Raw genomic sequence first — 24,542 nt, 5'->3', positions numbered from 1 at the left:
AGATTCATGTCCCTGGAGATGCCATCCAACCATCTCATCCTCTGTCGCCCTCTTCCCCTCCTGCCCTCAATCTTTCCCAGCATCAGGGTCTTTTCCAACCTCGTGAACAGTATGAAAAGGCAAAGAGATGCCCACAAACGGGGCGGGCTTAAAACAACAGAAATTACTTTTCTGCTAGTTCTGGAGGTGAGATGTCCAAAATCAAGGCTTGGGCAGGGCCATACTCCTTCGGCGGCTTGGAAGCAGAGGAGGGTTTGTTTCACGCTTCTCCCTGGGCTTCCGGTGCCGCCAGCAGTCCCTGGCTTGGCTGTAGACACATCACTTTGGTCTCTGCGTCTGCTGTCACGCGGTGCTCCTTGTCTGTCTCTGTGCACATGAGAACAACAGTCATATTGACTTAGGTCCTGCCCCAACTGAATATGACTTCATCCTTTCTTTTTTTTTTTTAATGGTATTTTTTGGTCACGTCACATGGCATGCACTGATCTTAGTTCCCAAGCCAGGGACTGAACCTGGGCCCCCTGCAATGGAAGTACAGAGTCTTAGCCACTGGCCTGCCCTGTGGCGTCCCGCGTGTGACTCCGTCTTGACTTGATTGCATCTGGAGGCCCTATTTCCCAATAAGCTCACTTTCACAAAGTGCTAGGGTAGGACTTGGACCGATCTGTTTAGGGGACAATGACGGTCCCACTGGCGCAAGACTGCAGGGCCCTGGGGAACCTTCCCCATAAAGCTCCCCAGGCCTGGCCTAAACGGTCCCCATGGTTGTGTTTTGCAGGGTGTTCAGACTTACACCTCTTGGATATGCTGACCCCAACTGAGAGAAAGCGACAGGGGTACATCCACGAGCTCATCGTCACGGAGGAGAACTACGTGAATGACCTGCAGCTGGTCACAGAGGTGAGGGCGGCTGGGGGTGCCGGGCGGGGGCTGGGGTCCCTGTCGAGGAGGCGGGGTCCTGCTTCCCAGGATGAGAAGCTCTCAGGTGTGTGGGAGCCTCTGGACAGGACGTCACGCAGGAGATGCTTTCCCGAGAGAAGAGGGTTCCTCATCCGTGGCCAACCGGGAGTCCTGTCCCATAGAGAGGGCAGAAGTCCCTTGAGCCAGGGACAGACAAGCCTGTGAGGAGGCCTGGATTGGGACGCACGGCGGCGAGGTAGGCGTCGGGACTCCACTCAGAGAACTTGCCACCAGCTACCCGCCGCCATGGAGCTCCACCTCCAGGCCCTTGGCAGAAGCGTTTCAAAACGGTGGCCATCAGGGCTGATGGCTTGCATTATTCCTCATGCTGCCCATCACTCCCGAGAAACGTCTGTTAAAGGGAATGAAGATGTTTCCTCCCCGCGGCCCCGCGCACACACCCCCGACCCCCGTCCGGGACGATGCCTCATTTTGGCTTTCCTCCCAGGGAGCTCTTGACGGGCCTTGGCCGCCTGGTCCAGGCGGATGAGAAGATGCAGAGTTGGGAACCCCCTGCTTGTCGGGAAGCTTTTGGTCCAGACATGTGGGACATTGGTGTGTTAGTGGTCAGGTGCTTGCTGAGCTGGGTGTCTGGGTCCCCCTATAGTCTGCAAAGTACTGTGAGAGTGTGGGAACCCCACCCCCACCCCCACCAGTCATGAAACCGTCTCCTCTGATCATCTCCTCCTAAGTGACCTGGGAAGACAAGGCTTGCTGCCCCAGTGTTGAGCAGTCCCGGACGCAGGGTGGGTTGATGGCCCCCAAGGCCATCATGAGTGCTTAGGAAGCACTGGGATGAAAAAGCACCCCTTTCTCAAGACACAGGACTGTCACTAAGAGTCTCGCATATCGAGGATGTGAGTGTCATGCCCTTAAATGTGGTATGTTGTGTGTGGCCTGGTGGAGGCCCGGATCAACATCAGCTTGAGGACCTGTGAATAGTAGGGGCTCCCGGGAATCAGCCTCAGCCCAACCAAGTTTATTTCACAGACAGACTTAAATAAACTAAGGTCTATAATAAACTAGGTCCCTAAGGAACCTTCCAGTGAGTGGCCTGCCTCCAGGGGTAGCAACCACCTCTCTCTAGGCAGTGGGCTCACCATGGGGGCCTCAGCTGAGATCAGTGATGTACTGCGAGTGGCCCATCACTTCGGGGCTCAGGCAGGCATCTGTATTTCCTGGAGCCCAAGAGAGGAGCTGTGCCCCCTCAGGGCTAGGCCTGCACCCCTTGGCTCTGCCCGAGGTCCAGCCCCGCTGTGGGCAGGGCCATGGGGTCCATCCCGTCCCCAAGGCCGCTGGGTGGAGGCCCTGCTCCCTGGAGGCTTGTCTGGGCCGCTGATGCTGGGCCAGGAATGCGGGAACCGCCCCCCGCCGACCCCAGGGAATCTCTCAGCCCCTACGTCTGGCCATGGCCAGCTGGTGAGAGCAGGAGTGCCTGTATCCAGACCCTCCGGTGAGTGCTGGTTGAGTTCAGGCCCGTCCTCCAGAGTGTAGCGGGCCTCCTTGTAAGCCCACGCGTGGACCCAATGGGGAACCCTGCTCCCACGCACCCCTCCCCCCAAGCAGAGTGAGGACCACCTGCTTCAGAAACTCGTCGGCTTCTGAGCCTCCGAGCAGGGCTGCAGACGCCTCGGGCCTTCCCGTTGCTCCGAACAGATCGGTGCGTTGCGTGTGTTTGAATTTCAAGCTAACTGTTTGCTTTCTGAACTGCTTCGTTTTCTGCATCTGTAGATCTTTCAGAAACCCCTGATGGAGTCTGAGCTGCTGACAGAAAAAGAGGGTGCTATGATTTTTGTTAACTGGAAGGAGCTGATTATGTGTAATATCAAACTACTGAAGTAAGCCTCTCCTCTCTAACCCCCGGCCTGGCTTCGCGCTCACACACTAGCACCCCCGCGTGGCTTCACGCGTGTGTCCTCTCCGTGCATGCTCCCCTGCGTGTCTTCCTACCTCTCTTCCTCATTTCCGCTCACAGGCACCATCACTCTTTCTCGCCTTGATGCCTTCTAGAATTACAGTCCCAGTTTCTCCCTGGGGAGGGTGGATTGCTCAGGTCTCCCAGTTCCTGCTTTTACCGTGGTTCTAGAATGAACAGAGAAGGGCTGATCCTGGGTCTTGATCCCTGACCGGCCCCATCCAGGGTGGGGAGCAGCCCTCATGCCTCCCCTCAGACCCAGGATCCACAGGGGGACACGTTGGTCTCTTGGGACTTTCTTGCCTCCTGAAGACAGGAATCAGTGGGACCGTCCATGGCCACGGTCCACAGCTGTTCCCAGGATGTCCCTCTGAGATGCTGGCCTGAAGCAGTGGGTATTTTATTCATATTTCAGTTCCCAGTTGCAGCTGTGGGGCCAGGGAGAAACACTGGGCCAGGAGTCTAGAGACCTGGGCTTGGAGCCCAACTCACCACCCTTCCTCAGTTTCTCCACCTGTAAAAGGAAGGGATTGGATTGTATCATCCAATCCCTAAAAAAACATAAACCCTCCAAATCTGTGTCTGCCAGGCCTCTGTATAACGCTTGCTAGAACACAGATTAGGTCCACGGTGTTCTTGGGATCCCACAGGCAGCACACAGGCCCTGGGAACTGGTTCTCCAGGTTCGTGTAAACAGGAAGCAGCTCTTTCCTGGGTGTGGTCCCTGGGATTTGCTAAAGTGATTTCAGGCCTCCACTGTGAGTGTGTTTGGGGGTGGATGAAGGGATGGACAGAGCAGTGCGGCGAGGTGGACGTGAAGCAAAAGCATAATATCCTCTCTCTGTACATTCTAGAAGACAAATAATCAAAGCTGACAGAATGAGAATGGTTTAGAGGAGGTATTTCCATTAATCTCCCTTGAGAAAGATGCTGCAGAGTCTTCTAGCATAGATCTGAGTCGGATTCTTGGGCTCTCACCCCTGCCGTTGCCTACCTGCTCTGATCGTCACCTGTGCTCCCTGAGCCGCAGTGTCCTCATCTGTAAAGTGGGGTAGTAACCACCACCTAGGGTTCTCATTAAGGAGCACTGAGACACCAAGTGCCTGGTCCATAGTAAGTGCTGGGCTTGGGCCTTGGGATGAGCTGAGTACCCACTCTTGCCTTCAGAATTAGGCTGCCTTGTCACTTGGGAGCAGGTGGGCTCATTAATCCTTGAATCTACAAGTACTAAACCTAAAGGGCCGGAGACAAGTTCTTTTGAAACACACACAAAGACCTTCTGTTGAAAACACACCTACACATTAACACCGCTTTCCTTGGGTGGGTGTGTGAGGGGGTGGGGAGAGGGGAGACATGTCTGATGTTCTGGAGAGCCCCTCACCCCCACCTCAGTGTCCCCCTTGCTTTTCTGTTGTCTTTGCACTTTAACCCTCCCTCCTGCTCGACAGGGAACTGGAAGCCCCTTTCTTGGGCTCTGTCAAGGCCAGGCCCATGTGCTGCCTCCTCCTATCAGCGCCGATGCGCTCCACAGCCCCAGAGGTAGGAATCAAGAGCACTCTTGCTGCTGTGGAAACAAGGCTCAGAGAGGTTGAGTGACTTGTCCAAGGTCACACAGAAGGTGATCAGGGCCCCGGGCTGCTCTGTGAATGACACTTGGCCTTACTAGGGGTTCCACCCGGTTCAGCCCTCGATGGAAAGCAGGTGAAACCATGAGGAGGACATGTCAATTTTTCATCTGGGCTCCAGCGCCTTCCAGCTCATTTTGGGCAGTTATCTCAGGCAGATAACTACCCAACCCCTTGTTTCAGAAGCTGTAGGATTGAAGTCAGAGCCCCTGCCCAGTCTAGCATGCAGGGTTATTCCAGGGCAAGTAGATCAGGTGTACAGCTGGTACCCTGCCAATCATGCCCCCGCTGGGCACCACCTTCTATCATCTCTGATGACCTGATTGGTTAGTTTGACTAAGCTTCTCATCTTCCAGATAAAATATTAATACTTGTATTTAGCAAGAGCTTTCTGGGGACCTGATTTCTTTCTTTCTCTTCTTTTTCCCCTTTTCAGCATCTTATTATGAAAAATTTTCAAACATACCAGGAAAAATGGAAAGAATTGTATGATGAGCGCCCATATTGTAGATTATACAATTTCGCTGCTTAGACTTAATTTCTTTGTGCAAAGGACTAATCCCAGCAATGGGAAGATTTAGGGTTTCTGGCAAGATGGAAGAGGGAGGCATTTGAGGATGAAGAGAATTTAAGGCAGTGGCTCAGATAGTAAAGAACCTACCTTCTAAGCGGTAGACCCAGTTTCGATCCCTGAGTTGGGAAGATCCCCTGGAGAAACTGAAGTTGCTCATGTCCCGACTCTTTGTGACCCCCATGGGCTGTAGCCCACCAGGCTCCTCTGTCCATGGAGATTCTCCAGGCAAGAATACTGAAGTGGGTTGCCATTTCCTTCTTCAGAGGATCTTCCCGATCCAGGGATTGAACCCGGGTTTCCTGCATTGCAGGCAGATTCTTTACCATCTGAGCCATCAGGAGGGGATGGATACCCACTACAGTATTCTTACCTGGAGAATTCCAGGGACAGAGGAGGCTGGTGGGCTACAGTCCATGGGGTCAAAAAGAGTTGGACATGACTGAGCAACTAACACTTTCACTTTCACTCCCTGGAGGGCTGCAGTGGACAGTCACTTATGCGCCACTCCTGATCCAAGGGCCAGTGACAGCTTGTACTTAAAAGGGGACATAGGGTTTATTAAACAGATAAATAAGAAACAAACATAATGAACATAAAAGGGAGCTACCTGGGGCGCTCAGACTTCTTACTAATGCTGCTTCTGGGCTCTCTTACCTGTGAGCAGAGAGCTGAGAAATTTGCCTTCAAAAGCAGAGTAGGACAGAAGAATCTAGAACATTTTACAATTAGGAGCTAGATGCAGACCCTTAGAACTGGCTATTAGAAGAGATAAGAGAAGGGATGCAGAAGTGAGACAGGGTGTGTGGAACCAAGAGCTGGCAACTGTTTTTATTGAGAGCTTTTCCTGTTTCCTTGCTTGAAGAAATAAAAATAAATGAAAGAGCTTCTCCAAAAAAAGTTTTTCTTAAATATTAAGTATTCATTTTCAACTTAAGTATGATAAGAAGAAGATAACAAGAATAATTTAAGAAGAAGAAGACAGTTCTCTTTAAGGCAGAAAAACAAAGAAAAATGAATTAGAAGTAGAAAACATACCTTGAATAGATAGCTACTGGGAACCTGCTATATGGCTCAGGGAGTTCAGCTCCATGCTTCATGATGACCTAGAGGGATGGTGGTGGGGATGGAGGCTCAAGAGGGAAGGGATGTATGTATACTTTTAGCTGATTCATGTCGCTGTACAGCAAAAATTAACACGACATTGTAAAGCAACTATACTCCAAAGAGAGAGAAGTTGCTCGGCTGTGTCTGGCACTTTGCAACCCCATGGACTGTAGACTACCAGGCTCATCCATCCGTGGGATTTTCCAGGCAACAGTAGTGGAGTGGGTTGCCATTTCCTTCTCCAGGGGATCTTCCCTACCCAGGGATTGAACCCAGGTCTCCCTCATAGCAGGCAGACGCTTTACCGTCTGAGTCACCAGGGAAGCCCAGGGTATACTATACTCCAAGTGAAAGTGAAGCCGCTCAGTCGTGTCCGACTCTTTGCGACCCATGGACTGTAGCCCACCAAGCTCCTCCGTCCATGGGATTCTCCAGGCAAGAGTACTGGAGTGGGTTGCCATTTCCTTCTCCAAGGTATACGCCAAAAGAAAGATACCTTGGTGGGTAAAGACAGGATGCGAAGAAGGAAGGAAGGACTTTGGCTGGGTGTGGACAGGGTGAAAGGGGAGGTGGGAGTGCCTTGGAGGAGGGGAGAGGAAGGCTGGCAGGGAGGGCAGAGCAGAGGGGCTGGGGAAGGCCCTCTTGGCCGGATGGCAGGAGCTGCATCTGGAGCGAGGCGGGCCAGGAGCCCAGGGCATTTGAGTGGAGGTGGGGCTGCTCTTGGTGCTTACACTCTATGGGCTCTGGAGTCAGATCCCGCCCCCACCCCGAGTTCCAGGGTCTCCTGTCACCCGTGAGCTGTGTGACTCTGGTCAAGTCACTCGATTTCCATGTGCCTCAGTTTCCCCAACAGTCAAGAGGGATGCTGTTGGGTTGGCCGAAAGGTTCATAGTGGATTTTTCATACCATCTTATGGAGAAACCAGAACGAAATTTTTGGTCAACCCAATAAGTCATATATGTTTTAAAAAAAAAAAAAAAGAAGTGTTTGATGCCTAGGACACATTCATGAAGCCAACTCTCTTGCCCGTTCCCTTGATCCGCAAACTTCAGAGGGTTACTCATTTGCTCAGCAAACAGCGAGCATTCCAGTGCGTTCACTGACTGATTTGAGTTCTGTCACAGTTCAAGACCTTGCATGCACTGAGCTTTCTGTGAGATTACAGATCAGTTCCCCAGGGGGCGGGGCTGTGGCTGCAGCACTCACGCGGTCCCTGAGCCTGGTGACAGCCCCTGTTCAACCCACTCAAGCCCAGTCCTGTGCAGCAGAACATCCCAGAAGGAGGCCCGCAGCTAAACCTAACAGGTGCCTGGTCCATTGCAGGGGCCTGATTTCAGGTCTGCCCCCCTCTGCAAGATCAACTCAGGTCTACAAGGGTGGGCCTCCAGAATCTGGGACCCAGCTTAACGTCCTCGACACAGTGATGATCTGCGTGTCATCTTTTTCCTTTTTCTTGTCTCCTCATCATTTAGAAAAAAAGAAAAAAGAGGGAGGCAGGTAAAAACACTTTTATTCCCTTGCAAAAAGACTGTGTTACTCCTCATTGGAAAATCATGGAATGATGGAATTTCTTCCTGTTTCCATCTTTCCAAGTTTGTATTAACCTGGTTATTCACCGTGCTCATCCCCCAGAATTGGTGGCGATGTCGCCCTTGAGACAATTTCTACATGTTGGGAGATATTCCATACCAGCCACCCAATGGGCAGTCGCCACCTGGCCATCCTGGGGATACCAAGGTGCCGCTCCTCATGCCCCAGCCAACCAGCAATGGCCAGCACCTCTTCCCACAATGGCATCTGCTTAAGAGGGGAATCGCTCATTGTTTAGACCATATAAGGCACTGTCCCTAAAGTTTCTTTCCTTAGCTTGCTTGCCCAGTCCAAAGATGTTTAAATTTTTTTCTTTAACCAAAGATGTGGGAGAAAGAAAGTGATCTGAAGTTTTTGATACTAAGACTGCAGCACCTTTTGGGAATCACATAGCCCTACTCACAACCATGAAGGCAACCAGAGGAATTCATAGTAACATCCTCCCACGCCTATGTTGAAATCATGTATTACACCATCCTGTTCTATCCATCCGTCCATTGATCATCCATAGTCTCTAGGGTAAGCAGAACTCGCCCATGGCCTCCCGGGTTGTGGCCTCGCCTCCGGGTATGTTGCTGTCCTTGTTGTGCAGAAGCTCAGTACCGTGCCCTTCTTACTGTTGTTGGTTAGGAGTTGCCATGCCAGTTAGGAGGGTGAGAGGCACCGTCCTGGCTCCCATGGTCCTGAGCACTCAGACTACAGTGAACTCCTGAACAAACAGCTTCCAGTCCCTCTGGTCCCCTCCCGACTTCCAGGTCCATTGCTCCATTAGCATATCAATAGCCTTCTCTCCTCAGAACTCTCTTAATCCAGTCAACTTCAAGTTAGCCACAGGAGTGAAGCAGTGAAGCACAGATAGTTCAGACCATCATTTAAACCTGGCTTTCATGAACACTGGGCTTCCCTGGGCTTCCCTGGTGGCTCAGCTGCTAAAGAATCCGTCTGCAATGCGGGAAACCTGGGCTCAATCCCTGGGTTGTGGAGATCCCCTGGAGAAGGGAAAGGCTACCCACTCCAGTGTTCTGGCCTGGAGAATTCCATGGACTCTATGGTCCATGGGGTCGCAAAGAGTCAGACATGACTGAGCGACTTTCACTTCACTTCATGAACATGATGGGATTATTTTCCTGTGGCAGTTGATTTGCCATCTTCACTGTGTTTCGTTTGATCTGAAATTGAGCCTCGGTGGCCCTTGGCCACAACAGCTTCCCTTGGGTGGTAGCACTGGTCTTGGAAATGGATTCAGGGTTGGGGTCAGACCAGCCTGGATGGACCATGCATCAAGCAAGACATCCACCCAGGGATCATGTCCGAATTTTTTTTTTTTTTTAAGAAAGATTCTATATATTTCCACACAAAAATATTGTTTTTTATACTGACTTGTTTGGAAAAAAAATTTTTTTTTTTAGTCTTTCTCTCTAAGAGCCAGCCAATAACCATCATGCCAAAAAAAAAAAAAAAAGGAAAAAGAAAAATGCCCCAGGGACACCTCTCTGTAGCACTAGACTCATTTCTTTTTCTGTCCCTTGTCTCCCACATAGATGTTTAGTGGCCCTGGGTTTGTGCCTCTCACACATCCCATTTCTGTGCCACCTAGAAGTGTGCCATGTTCCCATCAGAGAGCACGAAGGTGGGGTGCTCACTTGCTGCGTTTCTGTGCAGAGCGCTGAGGGTCCGCAAGAAGATGTCTGGGGAGAAGATGCCTGTGAAGATGATCGGAGACATCCTGACAGCCCAGCTGCCGCACATGCAGCCCTACATCCGCTTCTGCAGCTGCCAGCTCAACGGGGCCGCCTTGATCCAGCAGAAGACTGACGAGGCCCCAGACTTCAAGGAGTTTGTCAAAGTGAGGAGCCCCGGCTCAGCCAAGCCCCTGCCCCACAAGGGGCCATCTGCAGGCAACCAGTGTGCGATCGCACGTGCACCGAAGGCCAACAGGGGCGAGGTCTCAGCTGCACAGGAGGGGGGGCTGGCCCTCACCAGTGGGTGTGGCTGGGGCCATGGGGGTGGGCTTGGCGAGGGACCAGCGCTGACCTGGAAACTCCAGTCTGCAGTCCAGATGCAAGTGGTGTTCTTGCAATACCGATTTAAAATCCTTCGTCTCATTTTCAGGCCTCGGAGGACTGGCAGGTCTCAGGTCTGCTATTCTGTTTAATCTGAGTATCCTCATCTCTCTGCTGCTCTCTGCCCTTTGCTGACAAAGGGAATCTCAATGGACCCTTTAATTTCCCCACCCTAGTTGGTTCTTTTCAATGAGCTCAAGCCCTAGGAAGTCAGCGGGGGGTGAGTGTGAGATGACAGGACCTCTGCTTTGTAGGATAACCAGGGTCTGGAGAGTCGTGTGTGACCAGGGGACATTGTGGGGAGGGGACCCTGAGCTGCTGGAGGCCTTGGGCTTTGGGCCTGCTGCCCTGGGACCCCACCTTGGCGGGGATGGTCCTTGCTGGCTGGGCCAGCCCGCCCCATCAGCCCCCACCACTCCCAGAGGGGAGAGAGGAGACTAAAACGACTTTTGCTAAGTGGGCACATTTTGATGAGTGGGCAGCAGAGTCATCGTACTAATGACAAGCTTATCTTTGTGCCTCCTGGATTTGGGGTGCGGGGAGGCCTTTCCCACCTTCCCTGTAACCGTGTTTGTGGCATCATCGCCGAGAGGTGAATGTGCCGTCTCTTCTGGGCCACAGCATCACATGTTCTCGTTCTTTCTTTCTCTCCTTGTTTCTAATATTGAATGCTTGGATTTGCTATCCAATGAATGGAACGTCTAAAGTCATTCTAAAGGAGAAACATGGCCAAGAAGTAGGCCTAGAGTGGGCTGGAGACTGGAGGTAGTGCTGGGCTGGTGGGTACCATGGGCCACCTGGGGGTCCCCCAAAGGGCCAAGGGTCTCCCCTGGGTGCAGACAGAATGAGTCCATCACTGCACGCACTTGAACTTCAGGAAAATGCTGACCTCAGCCCAGGGAGGGGCCTTAATCCTCCTCCCCTGCTCGTGCCTCGCCTCATCACCTCTCCCAGCCTCATCCCTCCGGGACTTTGTCCTGCCGTTGGCAGCTGCAAAGAGTTCCTGGAATAAGGGTGTCCATGGCTGGAGTGGGTCCAGGCTCTGACAGGCCCTAGGGCTTGGGGCCCAGGTCAGGGCGTTAAACCCATTACTAAGGCGCTAAGCCTGACCGGAGAGCTGTCACCATATAACCCCTGTGACTTGTAGAACAGAGAGTCACCTTTTTGGTGCAGAAGGACTCGTGTCCTCCAGTCCAGTTGACAAAAGTGGAAGGAAAGAGGCGAGGGAGTCCAGAGTGGAGACAACCGGAGTCCCAAGGGCCTGAGCATCGCATCTCAGCTTCGCCTTCCCCACCCTGCCTGGGGCTCCCACTGGTGGGTGCAGTGAGACTTGGGACTTGCAGTATCTCTGGCACTCAAGGGCATTCTTTTTCTGACCCTAGAGTTTTGTGACTCTCCTTGCTCCTAAGAATGCTGTAGAGTTCTGGCAGGTATCCAGAGGGGATATTCTCTGTAAAGCTAGAATCTCATCCCTGGAAGTTAGGAGCCTGAAAGCTCTGTGGGACCGGGGAGCAGGGGTTAACCCTGCTGCTGAGTCACACCCGCCATCAGCTCCCACCCTCCATCTGGAACACGCCTCCCCTGGCCCAGGGCAGCCAGCCCCGTCCTTCCAGCTCCAGGCTCCTCAGTTGTCGTCCAGATAAATGAGACAATGCAATGGGTGGGGAGTCATGAATAACATCGGTGTGATGTCACTAACCGGATTTTGCAGATTTCTTAAGTACATTAAAAAAAACTCTCCTTTTTTTCAGAGATTGGCCATGGACCCACGCTGTAAGGGAATGCCCCTGTCTAGTTTTATACTGAAGCCTATGCAACGAGTAACGAGATACCCACTGATCATTAAGAATGTAAGTAACTGCCTTGCCTGAAATTTCAAGCAGAGGAATGCTATCTCAGCAGGTCTGGAATCTGGGGTCATGGGCAGGTTCCCCAGCCAACATACCTGGTATCTGTTGTGTAGAAACCGTATACCAACAGGCTGTAGTAGGTATCTGCGTGGTAACTCCAAAAGAAAAGCTGAATTACTGTGAAAGTGTTAGTCGCTCAGTTGTGTCTGACTCTTTGCGACCCCCATGGACTGTGGCCCACCGGGATCCTCTGTCCGTGGGATTCTCCAGGCAAGAATACTGGAGCGCATAGCCAGTCCCTTCTCCAGGGGATCTTCCCAACCTGGGTCTCCTGCATTCCAGGCAGAGTCTTTACAGTCTGAGCCAGCAGGGAAGCCCCAGAAAGATATATTGTGAACAGAGCTAATAATACACACATCAGCTGTGCAAACAAACACGTGGCTTCCACCTTGTAAGTCAGTTCTTTTCCTAATACAGGCAGGGGCTTGATGCTTTGGTTTTTCCTAATAAGAGAGAACAGTGAAAAGAAAGTGAAGTCGCTCAGTCGTGTCCTACTCTTTGGGACCCCACAGACTGTAGCCTATCAGGCTCCTCCATCCATGGAATTTTCCAGGCAAAAATACTGGAGTGGGTGGCCATTTCCTTCTCCAGAGGATCTTCCCCACCTGGGGATCAAACCCAGGCCTCCCGCAATGCAGGCAGATGCTTTACCATCTGAGCCACCAGGGAAGCTCTAAGAAAGAGAGAAAGGAATACAGTGTCCACCACCTGTCCTCAGAAAGCCACTGTGAGATACTCTATGTTGATGTTAGATGATTGTTGTTCTCCTGTCATTTCAAGAAAGCCAATGCCAAAAGAAAAGAAAAAATCAGGGTTTCAGTGTGCCCATCCTTAAAGTGAGTGAACAGGCTTAGACGTCCTCTGAGCCTGTGATTCTGTAAGCACAGGGAGGATGGCCTGTGGAGAGAGGTTTTAGATCTGGTTCCTTTCAATGAAGAATTTAGAAACCCACATCTGTACACTGGTGTGCTCACTGCTTCCGAGGTGTTGTTGCCTCTTGAGTCTCTCAGTGGCAGAGCTGGGAAACATATATATGTGTATCCATCCAAACACACAGTTACGTACACGTAAGTGTACAAACATATATTTAAGATCATATATGCATATGTTAGAAGCCATGAGTTTGCACCAATAGTTCCCGTTCTAATCTGATCATAGAATTTATTCTAGCCTTCCCCCTTTCTATGTATATAACTCCCTTCTCCATGAGAAGCCTTGCTCTCATTATCCTGAGTATATTTACTTACTTGCTGAATCCCCTTATATGTCACAAGTTCCTCTGTCATGTAAGCATCTCCTCAGTCCAACCCCAGTTCCACCCCACAGAATACACTGCAGTCACATTGGCTGAGTTAAATAATTAGTTTTAAAAGATGCTTTCAATCTACTGTTTCCTTTTCTCCAACATATGGTTACTATTAAACTAACTCAAAACTTTGTTTACTTTCCACAATATTTAATTGCAAATTGATGTTGGAAACAAGTTTTTAAAATAGGCGTTCTAAATCTAGTCAATGGGAAGAAAAACAAAAACAAGAGAAGAACTGAGAGGCATACATATTAAAAAGGAAAAAAACAAATTATCATTCTTTGCAGAAACATGATTTCTACCCCCTTGAGAACCCAAAAGAATGAACGGAAAACTAGCAAAACTAAGAACAGAATTTTAAAAGGTGGCAGTTATAAGATACAGATGGAAAGCTGCAAAAGCACCAAGACGAAACATTCTTTATAACAGCAAGAGGGAGAAATTCTCAGCATGGTGCCAAAGACAGAGCTTTAAAGGATTTAGAGCTTCAGCAACTTGAAAAAAAATGCTTTCTTCTGGGAACAACTAGATGTTCATTAAGGAGCGTACTTAAAGTGCGGAATCTGTACTATGAAACAGACTTTTATGTATTAGTTGGAATGATATCTAGAAAATGCTATTAAGTAAAACAAACGGACAGACAAAACCCCTGAGAACCCATCCTACAGCAGGGTCTATTTTGGAAAAGCTCTGGGTGGGTGTTAAATGTCTGTGGAGCGTCTAAAGGGAACTAAAGGGATGCCCTTTGCTCTGGGCATCCCTCTGAGGCAGGAAAGCAAAAGGGAGACAGCACGGTTGTTCTCAATAGTCTGTATTGTTTGAATCTTGCATATCAAGGACATTATTATTTGCATAAACATTTTTGTTAAAAAATTCCATGTAACAAAATATAACAAACATTAAAAGACAAATGACACATATAAACTGAAAAAACACTTTAACCGTATACACGTAGATACTGAAAAATATAGAGATTGTGTGGATATGTTCGTATCTAAAGCACTCTAACAGCTCAAAAAGAAAAAGACAAATACCCTAATAGAAAAATAGGTTTTAAAAAAAGATTAAAAAGAAAACTAGGTAAAATCTTTAACTAGACGTTTCTGAGAGGAGTGTGGAATAGTGGTAAAGCGTGTGTTGTTAGGAACCAGGCTGCTTGGCTTCGAAGCTCCCGTACCACTGCTGTGTGTCCTTGGGAGACTAGTTTACCTCTCTGGTCCTCAGTTCCTCTACCTGTAAAATAGAGACATTAACAGTACCTGCTGCATGGTGTTCCAAGAAGTTAAGTGAGTGAATGAATATATGTCTGTCTGTCTCATCCTAAGCAGTACATAGATGTTAGCTTTCTCATTTAATGTACTTACGCACTAAATGTACACAAAATTCAAATTCTGATAATGAAAGAAATGCATAACTAAACAAGAAAATATATTGCTTCTGGCTTGCCAGGTAGGCATTTATTGAAATGATTGTGAATCCACAGTGTTGGCAGGTTTGCTCATGGAGGGTAGGCTGGGTCAGCCTTCGGAGGGTGATATATACATCAGACTCCATGTTCTCTTTGGCTCAGCATTTCCATCTCTAGGAATTTATTCTAAAGAATTAACCAGAGAAATACTGAAAAATATGAAGTTTTGTGCATTGTGGCTCATCCTTACAATGACATATTATAGAATCCTTAAAAATGATAAATATACTTCAATAAAATTTTTTAAATTATGATTTAGATTCATGTAAAGTGATCATCATATGATGATCTATAATTCATATATATTAAATAACATGCTATAACTGCGATGAAGTGGGGGAAAAGCAAGTACAAAATGGTAGTATAGTATGGCAGTGTGATCCAATTTTTATTCTTAAAAAGTTATATGTATTTATATCTAGGCAGAATGTATTAACAAGCAGAATGTGTATGTGTGCTTAGCCACTCAGTCACGTCCAGATTTCTGTATCCTCATGGACTAGAGCCTGCTAGGCTTCTCTCATCATGGGATTCTCCAGGCAAGAATACTGGAGCAGGTTGCCATTCCCATCGTCAGGGGAGCTTCCCAACCCAGGGACTGAACATGTGTTTCTGTGTCTCCTGCACTGGCAGGAGGATTCATTAGCACTAGCGCGGCCTGGAAAGTCAGTGAATAGGAAAGACAGATTATCCAATGGCACAATTAAAAGTGTTTTTCTAGGTTCTTTATAACTTTCTAAATTTTCTAAATTTCATACATTATACAATAGTACTTGTACAATGAGAAAAAGCAATATATCTATTTTCATTTTTGAAAAAAAAAATGAATTCACACAATCTGCTACGTGGGATTCCCGTCTAGAGCAGTGGTCCTCAGACTCGGTTGTACATTAGAACTACCTGGGAAGCTCTAGAAAATTCCAAAGCCTGATTCCTACCCCTGGGGATTCTGATATGGTCAGAGTTGAGGTCAGGACTTTTCAAAGGGATTTGAATGTATAGCCAGGATCCACCCAGAGCTGGAGCTGTGGTTTGGAAATGATTGTGAAAGTCGCTGAGTCGTGTCTGACTCTTTGCAACTCCATGGTCTATACAGTCCATGGAATTCTCTAGGCCAGAATACTGGAGTGGGTAGCCATTCCCTTCTCCGGGGGATCTTCCCAACCCAGGGTTGGAACGCAGGTCTCCTGCATTATAGGTGGATTCTTTACCAGCTGAGCCACAAGGGAAGTTGGGGAACTCACTACCTAGATTGAGCGTTTTTCCCAAATTGAGTGCCTATTTAGGACCTTAAACCAAAGTGTACCTTGGGGATGAGATATTATTCAGGGTAAAACCCACTTGAATTATTTATATGTGGACAGTGTTAACCACTCAGTCATGTCTGACTCTGAGACCTCACGGACTGTAGCCCGCCAGGCTCCTCTGTCCATGGGGATTCTCCAGGCAAGAATACTGGAGTGGGCTGCCATTTCCCCCTCAGGTGATCTTCCCAACCCAGGGATCAAACCTGCATTTCTTATGTCTCCTGCCTTGCAGGCAGATTCTTTATCTTCTGAACTATCGGGGAAGCCTGTATGTGGGTAAGGCATGAGCAAGTGTACACTCAACATACCCCTCAGTTCAGTTCAGTCGCTCAGTCGTGTCCGACTCTTTGCGACCCTGTGAATCGCAGCATGCCAGGCCTCCCTGCCCATCACCATCTCCCGGAGTTCACTCAGATTCACGTCCATCGAGTCAGTGATGCCATCCAGCCATCTCATCCTTGGTCGTCCCCTTCTCCTCCTGCCCCCAATCCCTCCCAGCATCAGAATCTTTTCCAATGAGTCAACTCCTCGCATCAGGTGGCCAAAGTACTGGAGCTTCAGCCTTAGCATCATTCCTTCCAAAGAAATCCCAGGGCTGATCTCCTTCAGAATGGACTGGTTGGATCGCCTTGCAGTCCAAGGGACTCTCAAGAGTCTTCTCCAACACCACAGCTCAATAGCATCAATTCTTCAGCGCTCAGCCTTCTTCACAGTCCAACTCTCACATCCATACATGACCACAGGAAAAACCACAGCCTTGACTAGACGGACCTTAGTCGGCAAGGTAATGTCTCTGCTTTTGAATATACTATCTAGGTTGGTCATAACTTTTCTTCCAAGGAGTAAGTGTCTTTTAATTTCATGGCTGCAGTCACCATCTGCAGTGATTTTGGAGCCCCCCAAAATAAAGTCTGACACTGTTTCTACTGTTTCCCCATCTATTTCCCATGAAGTGATGGGACCAGATGCCATGATCTTTGTTTTCTGAATGTTGAGCTTTAAGCCAACTTTTTCACTCTCCTCTTTCACTTTCATCAAGAGGCCTTTTAGCTCCTCTTCACTTTCTGCCATAAGGCTGGTGTCATCTGCATATCTGAGGTTATTGATATTTCTCCTGGCAATCTTGATTCCAGCTTGTGTTTCTTCCAGTCCAGCGTTTCTCATGATATACTCTGCATAGAAGTTAAACAAGCAGGGTGACAATATACAGCCTTGACGTACTCCTTTTCCTATTTGGAACCAGTCTGTTGTTCCATGTCCAGTTCTAACTGTTCCTGACCTGCATACAGATTTCTCAAGGGGCAGGTCAGGTGGTCTGGTATTCCCATCTCTCTCAGAATTTTCTACAGTTTATTGTGATCCACACAGTCAAAGGCTTTGGCATAGTCAATAAAGCAGAAATAGATGTTTTTCTGGAACTCTCTTGCTTTTTTCTATGATCCAGCAGATGTTGGCAATTTGATCTCTGGTTCCTCTGCCTTTTCTAAAACCAGCTTGAACATCAGGGAGTTCACAGTTCATGTACTGCTGAAGCCTGGCTTGGAGAATTTTGAGCATTACTTTACTAGCATGTGAGATGAGTGCAATTGTGTGATAGGTTGAGCATTCTTTGGCATTGCCTTTCTTTGGAATTGGAATGAAAACTGACCTTTTCCAGTCCTGTGACCACTGCTGAGTTTTCCAAATTTGCTGGCATATTGAGTGCAGCACTTTCACAGCATCATCTTTCAGCTCAACTGGAATTCCATGACCTCCACTAGCTTTGTTCGTAGTGATGCTTTCTAAGGCCCACTTGACTTCACATTCCAAGATGTCTGGCTCTAGATTAGTGATCACATCATCATGATTATCTGGGTCGTGAAGATCTTTTTTGTACATACCCCTAGTACATTGCAAAGTGACTTAGGATGCTTCTTCAGCCTTAGCATCTTTCCCCACGAGAACTGTTTTCAGCGTCCTCAGACTCCTTTGAGAATATGATGGGAGCACCATCAAAGGGCCAGGCACTCTGCAAAGTGCTTTACTTGTATCAAGCCATGTAGTCCTCCCAACAACCTTATAAAGGAGGTTCTGTGTGCTGTGTTTAGTTGCTCAGTCGTGTCTGACTCTTTGTGACCCCATGGACTGTAGCCTGCCAGGCTCCTCTGTCCATGGGATTCTCCAGACAAGAATACTGGAGTGGATTGCCATGCCCTCCTCTAGGGGATCTTCCTAACCCAAGGGTCGAACTCAGGTCTCCCACATTGTAGGCAGATTCTTGACCGTCTGAGCCACCAGGGAAGCCCGAGAATACTGGAGTGGGTAGATTATCCCTTCTCCAGTGGATCTTCCTGACTCAGGAACTGAACCAGCGTCTCCTGCATTGCAGGCAGATTCTTTACCAGCTGAGCTACAGGGAAGCCCAAAGGAGGTGGTATTAATAGCCCTATTTTTCATATGAAGAAAATGAGACTCAGAACATGTATGTGACTGACTCATATCATGGCTGGTCAGTGGCAGAGCAGGGATTTTAATCCAGAAGCTCTTGCTCTAGAACTGAACTCTTAGTTGCTGGTCTGGAATGATTCATTCAGAAAAATGCACCTTTGCTCCCATGCACCCATTAGCATGAAGTTCCATAGGTACACAGATGCCTGCAGCTGTGCACGGATTCAGGGAAAAACGATTCTCCCTGGAGGAATCCATATGGGGTGTGATACTACCCTTGCTGCAGCCGCTGCCCTCCTCATACCCCAAGTATAGATAATCTGGCAGCCCCTGCCCCCATAGGTGGAGAAGCCAATGGCACCCCACTCCAGTACGCTTGCCTGGAAAATCCAATGGATGGAGGAGCCTGGTAGGCTGCAGTCCATGGGGTCGTGAAGAGTCGGACACGACTGAGCGAATTCTCTTTGACTTTTCACTTTCATGCATTGGAGAAGGAAATGGCAACCCACTCCAGTATTCTTGCCTAGAGAATCCCAGGGATGGGGGAGCCTGGTGGGCTGCCGTCTGTGGGGTCGCACAGAGTCGGATATGACTGAAGCGACTTAGCAGCAGCAGCAGCAGGAGCCCCCATAGGGGTCCCATGCCAACAAAGAGTGGCCATCTCTCTCCATGTTGTTGCCAAGGCGGGTGCTCAGAGCTGCAGCTGTAAACACGTGGGCACTGTCTAAGAAAGGTCTGTGCAGAGCCCTGTCTCTGCTGGGGCGAGCCTTCCAGAACAGTGAACCCCCGCCCCACTCACTGCCTAAGGCTACTGTCTTCTGTTCTCTGATGTAGATCCTGGAAAACACTCCCGAAAACCACCCAGACCACAGCCACCTGAAGCATGCCCTGGAGAAGGCAGAGGAGCTGTGCTCCCAGGTGAACGAAGGGGTGCGGGAAAAGGAGAACTCGGACCGACTGGAGTGGATCCAGGCCCACGTGCAGTGTGAAGGCCTGTCCGAGGTAACACCTTAGGTGGGACCTGGGCCGCCCCCTGAGTCTCAGCAGCCAGCCGGAAGGAGGGAGAGAGAAATCATGAGTCATCCTCTTCTGTGACCTCCAGTTTGCTAATCTCTCTCCAGCTGCATCTAATCTGTTGTTTAAGCCATCTACCAAGTTTTTAATTTCAGTTCTTTTCTTTATTTTTTGTTCTCAATTATTTTCTTTTACCTTTCCAGCAGTTCTAGTTATTTCTCTAACCTACTGGTTTTTCTTGTCTTGTTCCTTTCACAAACGGCCATTTTTAAATTTGTGTGAGAGCTGCATTGTGGTTACAAATTCTCAGTAATCACAACCAACCTTGTGGTTGGTTGGTTACGCCACGTTAAAAAACAAGCAAATTTTCTTGCTATTCCCATCTGTACTGAGTTTACTTGTCATTCTTCCTCTGTGATACAGCTTTCTGGGATCTACTGTTATGTCCCTCACCCCATGCAGACACTAGATAGATCGCTTTTCTCCTTCTCCCCCCCAATAGCCTTTAAAATGGAAGCTCAGGGTCACTAGATTTAAGAAAGACTCTCAAAGCTAAAGCCAGCTTTGGTGCTTGTATATCTTCCAGGGTTCACATTTCCATGCCATTTTCTGCTTCTGCAAATTGTTTTTGCTTTTATTTTTATTTTTACCAGCTTGCTTGTGTTTAAAAAGTACAGTTCTATATTTTTTAACATTTTTCATTTTTCATTTAACATTTAGGTTGAGTCAGAATCTTTAGTCCACGATACTGCCAGAAATACCCTCTTATGGTATTTGATTCTCTTCTTGAGCCTAATCTTTCCCTTAGTCTCACCCACTCTGCTGTTCTCTCTTTGTACACGCACACACACACACCCACACCCAACCCCCCCCCACACACACACATTCATGTACTTACACAATTCACTAGGATTTACCAAAATGCCTAGGCAGACCGTCTCCCTTACCCACACTCCCTGTGACTCTTTTCTTCTTACAAGCATCAAAGACATTCCCTACCTGAGGAAGTTACCCCACTGTTGCCTCCCTGCCCTGCCTCCTGTCCCCCTTTAGCGCAGGTGTGGGATAAGCAAAGTTATGGAAGCAGCCATGTGGAAACCAAGGTGATGGATGTGGGTCCCCATTTTGGAACTGTGTTGACATGCAGTCCAGGGGTAGTCACTGGTTGGTTGGCTGTTATTCATTCATTTATTCAGTGAGCATTTACTGAGCACCTGGCCCATGAGCCTTGCTTGGTACTAAACACTGCTCAGTACTAACCACTGAGGACATGAAAATCAGTGAGATGTGACCTACCCCATCTCAAGAAACCTGCAGTCCTGGATCACATTTACAATGCAACATGAGAACTGATGAGGCAGATCCAGGTGCCGAGTGCTGTTGGACTCTCGACGAGGAGGAAGGAACAGTCACGGAGGATTCAGGGACAGGTGGGAGAGGGTGAGACTTGGCTGCATGTTCAAGGATGAAGCTATCTCCCCAGGAAAGAATCCAGGGGAGGGCATTTTAGTGGAGGCCTCAGCCTGAGCCGGGGGTGGGTGAGGAATGTAAGGTCACAGATGATAGGCTTTAAGACAAGTTGAAGGCAGGGCAAGGAAGAAGGACTGTGTGTCATTCCGAGGAGCACTAAGGGGATCCTGAGGACGGTGGACTTGAACTGCTCCTGGATCTGCTAGCTGAAGGGCCACTGTGCACTTTTTCTTTTTTAAAAAATGTTCTCTTATCTTTTTCTTTCTCTCTCTCTCTCTCTCTCTTTTTTTTTTTTTTTGGCTGCACCATGTGGAACGTAGGCTCTTAGTTCCCCAACCAGGGAGTCAACTCCACCCCAGCAGTGAAAGTGCAAAGTCCTAGCCACTGGGCTGCTAGGGAATTCCCCGCACTGTGTACTTTTAAAGGGGCCCTTCCCTGAGTCTCATGGCTGCAGTCACAGGACTCAGTGAGGCCTGAGTCTTCATTATAAAACATTAAGAATAGGAACTTCCCTGGAAGGCCAGTGGCTAGGAATCCATAATTCCACTGGAGGGGACACCAGTTTAGGGGGACTAAGACCCCACCTGCTTTGAGGCACAGCCAACGCCCCCCACAAAACCTTAAGAATAAAATAAACTCTTGTCATTTGCTTTCTGTGGTGTATGTACCCTCTTTGAAATAGACTGTTGTCCTTCTTAAGTGGCCAGCCCTTCCTGACTATTGTGCACCAGCTTTTTCTGTATGGCCTGTTTTGTCTGTATGGTCAGGATTCGTGGTCATGGGAACGAGGCATGTTGGCTTTCATTTTCTGGCCCAGATCTAAGCATACACCAGTGATTAAGTTTCACATAAATGCTGTCTTTGGCATTCTTGTCTTAAGATCAAGAACTATAAAGACGGTTTCCAATTCACATACGTTCGGTGTCAGCCTGAATAATTGGAGGCTCTGACTTTTGAGTAAGAATAAACCACACCACCTCTACGTCATCCAAGTGACTCACTGGATTCATTGCCCCAAGTGGCAAATAAAGAGGGCTGGATTGACCTCCAGGCTCTTGCTCAGAGGACCACTCTTGGAAGGCTCCCTTTGGGGTGCCATCTTCAGTTGTTTGGGCTCCCTCAGATCCTTGGTGGGAGGTTGTTGGCACTCATTCCTCCTTGCGCCTTAGAGTGGGCTGGAGTGGCCACTCTCCTTGGAGGCCTGTAGGCCTCTGGTCACAGAGACGCTGTTGCTTCTCTTCCACACTAGAGGCAGCCAGCCTTCCTGACTAGAGGCAGCCAGCCTTCCACACTACAGGTAGCCAGCCTTCCCGACTAGAGGCAGCCAGCCTTCCCCACTAGAGACAGCCAGCAACATTTCTTGGGGGACGTGTGTTGTGAACTCTTCATTAATACTCTTCAGGAGCTGTGTAGGGTTCACAGCTGTGGAGAGCCTCAGCCTTGAAGGTTGCTGGATGGAGTGTACTCTTGGGGCCCGAGTGTGAGCAGGTGGAAACCCTGAAGGTCTGACTCCTGCCTCAATCATATTGCTTCTGAGGCACAGCTGTGGCCTTTCCCTCCCTCAGTCTCTCCTCTAGTAGCCAAAGGGGGTCCTTAGTGAGGTCATATCTTCTCCCGTTTCCTTCTGCCCCTTTAGAATCTGCTCACAGGAAATGACAGAACCCAGGGGGGATGATAGAGCATGAGATGATAGAGCCAGGTGTGTGTGTGTGTGTGTGTGTGTGTGTGTGTGTGTGTGTGTGTGTGTGTGTGTTGGCAGAACATGAGATGGTAGCGCCCAGGGGGCTGACGGAGTGTGAGATCACAGAGCCCAGGGGTGGACAGTAGGGCTGCATTTCAGCCCTTAGGGGTGTCTCCCAGGTTTGGGAGGTGGCAGGAAGAGAGCCGTCCCTCCCGTCCTCAGGAGCAGTGAGCTGGGCGAGATCTATTGCGCACCAGCGTGGTTTCTGCTTTGCTTGGCTCTGAGGCCTCGGGCCGCACCACGGTGTTTGGCAGTGCACCCGCGCGGTAGGGGCCTGCACTCACGCTGCGCTCTGGACAGTGGCGTTTGTCCTGTGGAACTGTGCAGAGAGAGGGCTCTGTCTCCAGCAGCAGGTACGACCCTTTGAGCCTGTGTGGGCCGTGGTTGGGACGGTTCATGCCGCCTCCGGTGGACCAGCCTGCACGCAGAGCGCGCTCATCAAGGACGGAGGGCTTTCTTCCTGCTGCCCCGTTTCCCTGATAAATAAAAGGGAGAAAAGTCACTCTGAGACACTAGACCTCAAGGAAGGGCACTAGGAATCACACCCAGGGTTCATCCTGACACACGCAGTCTCCCGAACCACACCTTTAACTTCTTGGCTCCCAAAGCCCCTGCCTGAAGTCTTCAAAGCCATCCTCAATCTGAGCCTAAGATACGGGCCTCAGATTCTGATGGAGCCCACAGCTTTCAGATGCGAAAAAACAAACGAACAAGAAAACAACCACAACATAAAAACGACCTCACTCCATCGTGTCTTCTTTGGGTTTTGTTTCCCTTCCTCAGCAACTTGTGTTCAATTCCGTGACCAACTGCTTGGGGCCGCGCAAGTTCCTGCACAGTGGGAAGCTCTACAAGGCCAAGAGTAATAAGGAGCTGTACGGCTTCCTCTTCAACGACTTCCTGCTGCTGACCCAAATCATCAAGCCCCTGGGCTCCTCGGGCACTGACAAAGTCTTCAGCCCCAAATCAAACCTGCAGTATAAAATGTACAAAACAGTAAGTCCACCTCTAGACTGCAACATCAGGTTTGATGTTGAGGGGAGGAGAACATGTCTAAAGGGAGTCAGTGTTTGAGCAGGCTTTGGGGTCTGTGGCACAGAGGAGGTGAGGCAGGATTTAGGGGGACCACAAGCCCGGGTCCAGCAGTTATCAAAAACATGCCTGCATGATGAGTTGGTCAGTTGTGTCCGACTCTTTGAGATCTAATGAACTATAGCCCGCCAGGCTCCTCTGTCCATGGGATGTCCCAGAAAAGAATACTGGATTGGGTTGCCATTTCCTTCTCCAGGCCCAGGGATGGAACCCGTGTCTCCTGCTTGGCAGATGGACTCTTTACCACTGAGCCACCGTGGGAACCCATCAGGAAAAGAACAATGTTCAGCTCAACTGACAAACATCCACTAGCTGCCAAGCGGCTGCTGTGGGCCCCTCGGGCGTGCCTGAGGCAGGCCCTGTCCTGACGGGGCTCACAGCCCACCATACCCACGAGGCAGGCGTGGGAAAACTCTGGGCTAGAACTTCAGCGTCCACGTCCCAAACATTCCCAGACGCCCTCCAAACTTCTCAAGATGGCGTGGAACATCTGTGCCCCTCATCTTTCCCAACAAAAGCCAATATAAATAATCCATGTGTAGACAGCTTCCGTGAGCTGTTTATTTGGTCCATTTCTCTGTGTAGGGCTGTGTTTGTGTGTTTTCGTGTCATAGGGTATTGTTTTTCTAAATTTATCTCTGTGGGGGTGTTTTCACAGAAGAATTTTCTCTGAAGCAGCAGTTAGCTTTCTTTTGGGAAAAAGAACAATATACTTATGTAGATTGTCATTAGCAGCTTTGTATGAATAACTTGAAGGGAGTTGTTTGGAGGTAGAGTTGGTGGGGGTTTCCCTGGTGGCTCAGATGGTAAAGAATCCACCTGCAATGCAGGAGACCTGGATTCGATTCCTGGTTCAGGAAGAGCCTCTGGAGAAGGGAGTGGCTACCCACTTCCATATTCTTGCCTGGAGAATTAGATGGACAGAGGAGCCTGGCAGGCTGTGGGGATGACAGAGGATGAGATGGCTGGATGG

General features: G+C 49.2%; 1 protein-coding gene across 14 annotated transcripts in view; it reads left to right on the top strand.

Annotated features, from left to right (window-relative positions):
- Window positions 1–24,542, top strand: part of ITSN1 (intersectin 1) — a 251,652-nt gene that overhangs the window by 207,815 nt on the left and 19,295 nt on the right. For 12 of the 14 annotated variants that reach the window (XM_027978041.3, XM_027978032.3, XM_060416051.1 and 9 more), the window contains 6 exons: window positions 779–900; window positions 2,692–2,798; window positions 9,431–9,614; window positions 11,583–11,681; window positions 19,087–19,254; window positions 23,261–23,473. In XM_027978041.3, the coding sequence (XP_027833842.1) occupies window positions 779–900; window positions 2,692–2,798; window positions 9,431–9,614; window positions 11,583–11,681; window positions 19,087–19,254; window positions 23,261–23,473 (893 nt within the window). Of the gene's footprint in view, window positions 1–778; window positions 901–2,691; window positions 2,799–9,430; window positions 9,615–11,582; window positions 11,682–19,086; window positions 19,255–23,260; window positions 23,474–23,765; window positions 24,115–24,542 lie in introns of those variants that run through there. The other 2 variants (XM_042229391.2, XM_042229399.1) reach the window with 2 other exon arrangements.

The sequence above is a fragment of the Ovis aries genome, chromosome 1, assembly GCF_016772045.2.
Source record: "Ovis aries strain OAR_USU_Benz2616 breed Rambouillet chromosome 1, ARS-UI_Ramb_v3.0, whole genome shotgun sequence".
Lineage (NCBI taxonomy): Eukaryota > Metazoa > Chordata > Mammalia > Artiodactyla > Bovidae > Ovis > Ovis aries.
The sequence above is the reverse complement of the archived record's forward strand: the minus strand, read 5'-3'. Positions and strand labels throughout refer to the sequence as shown.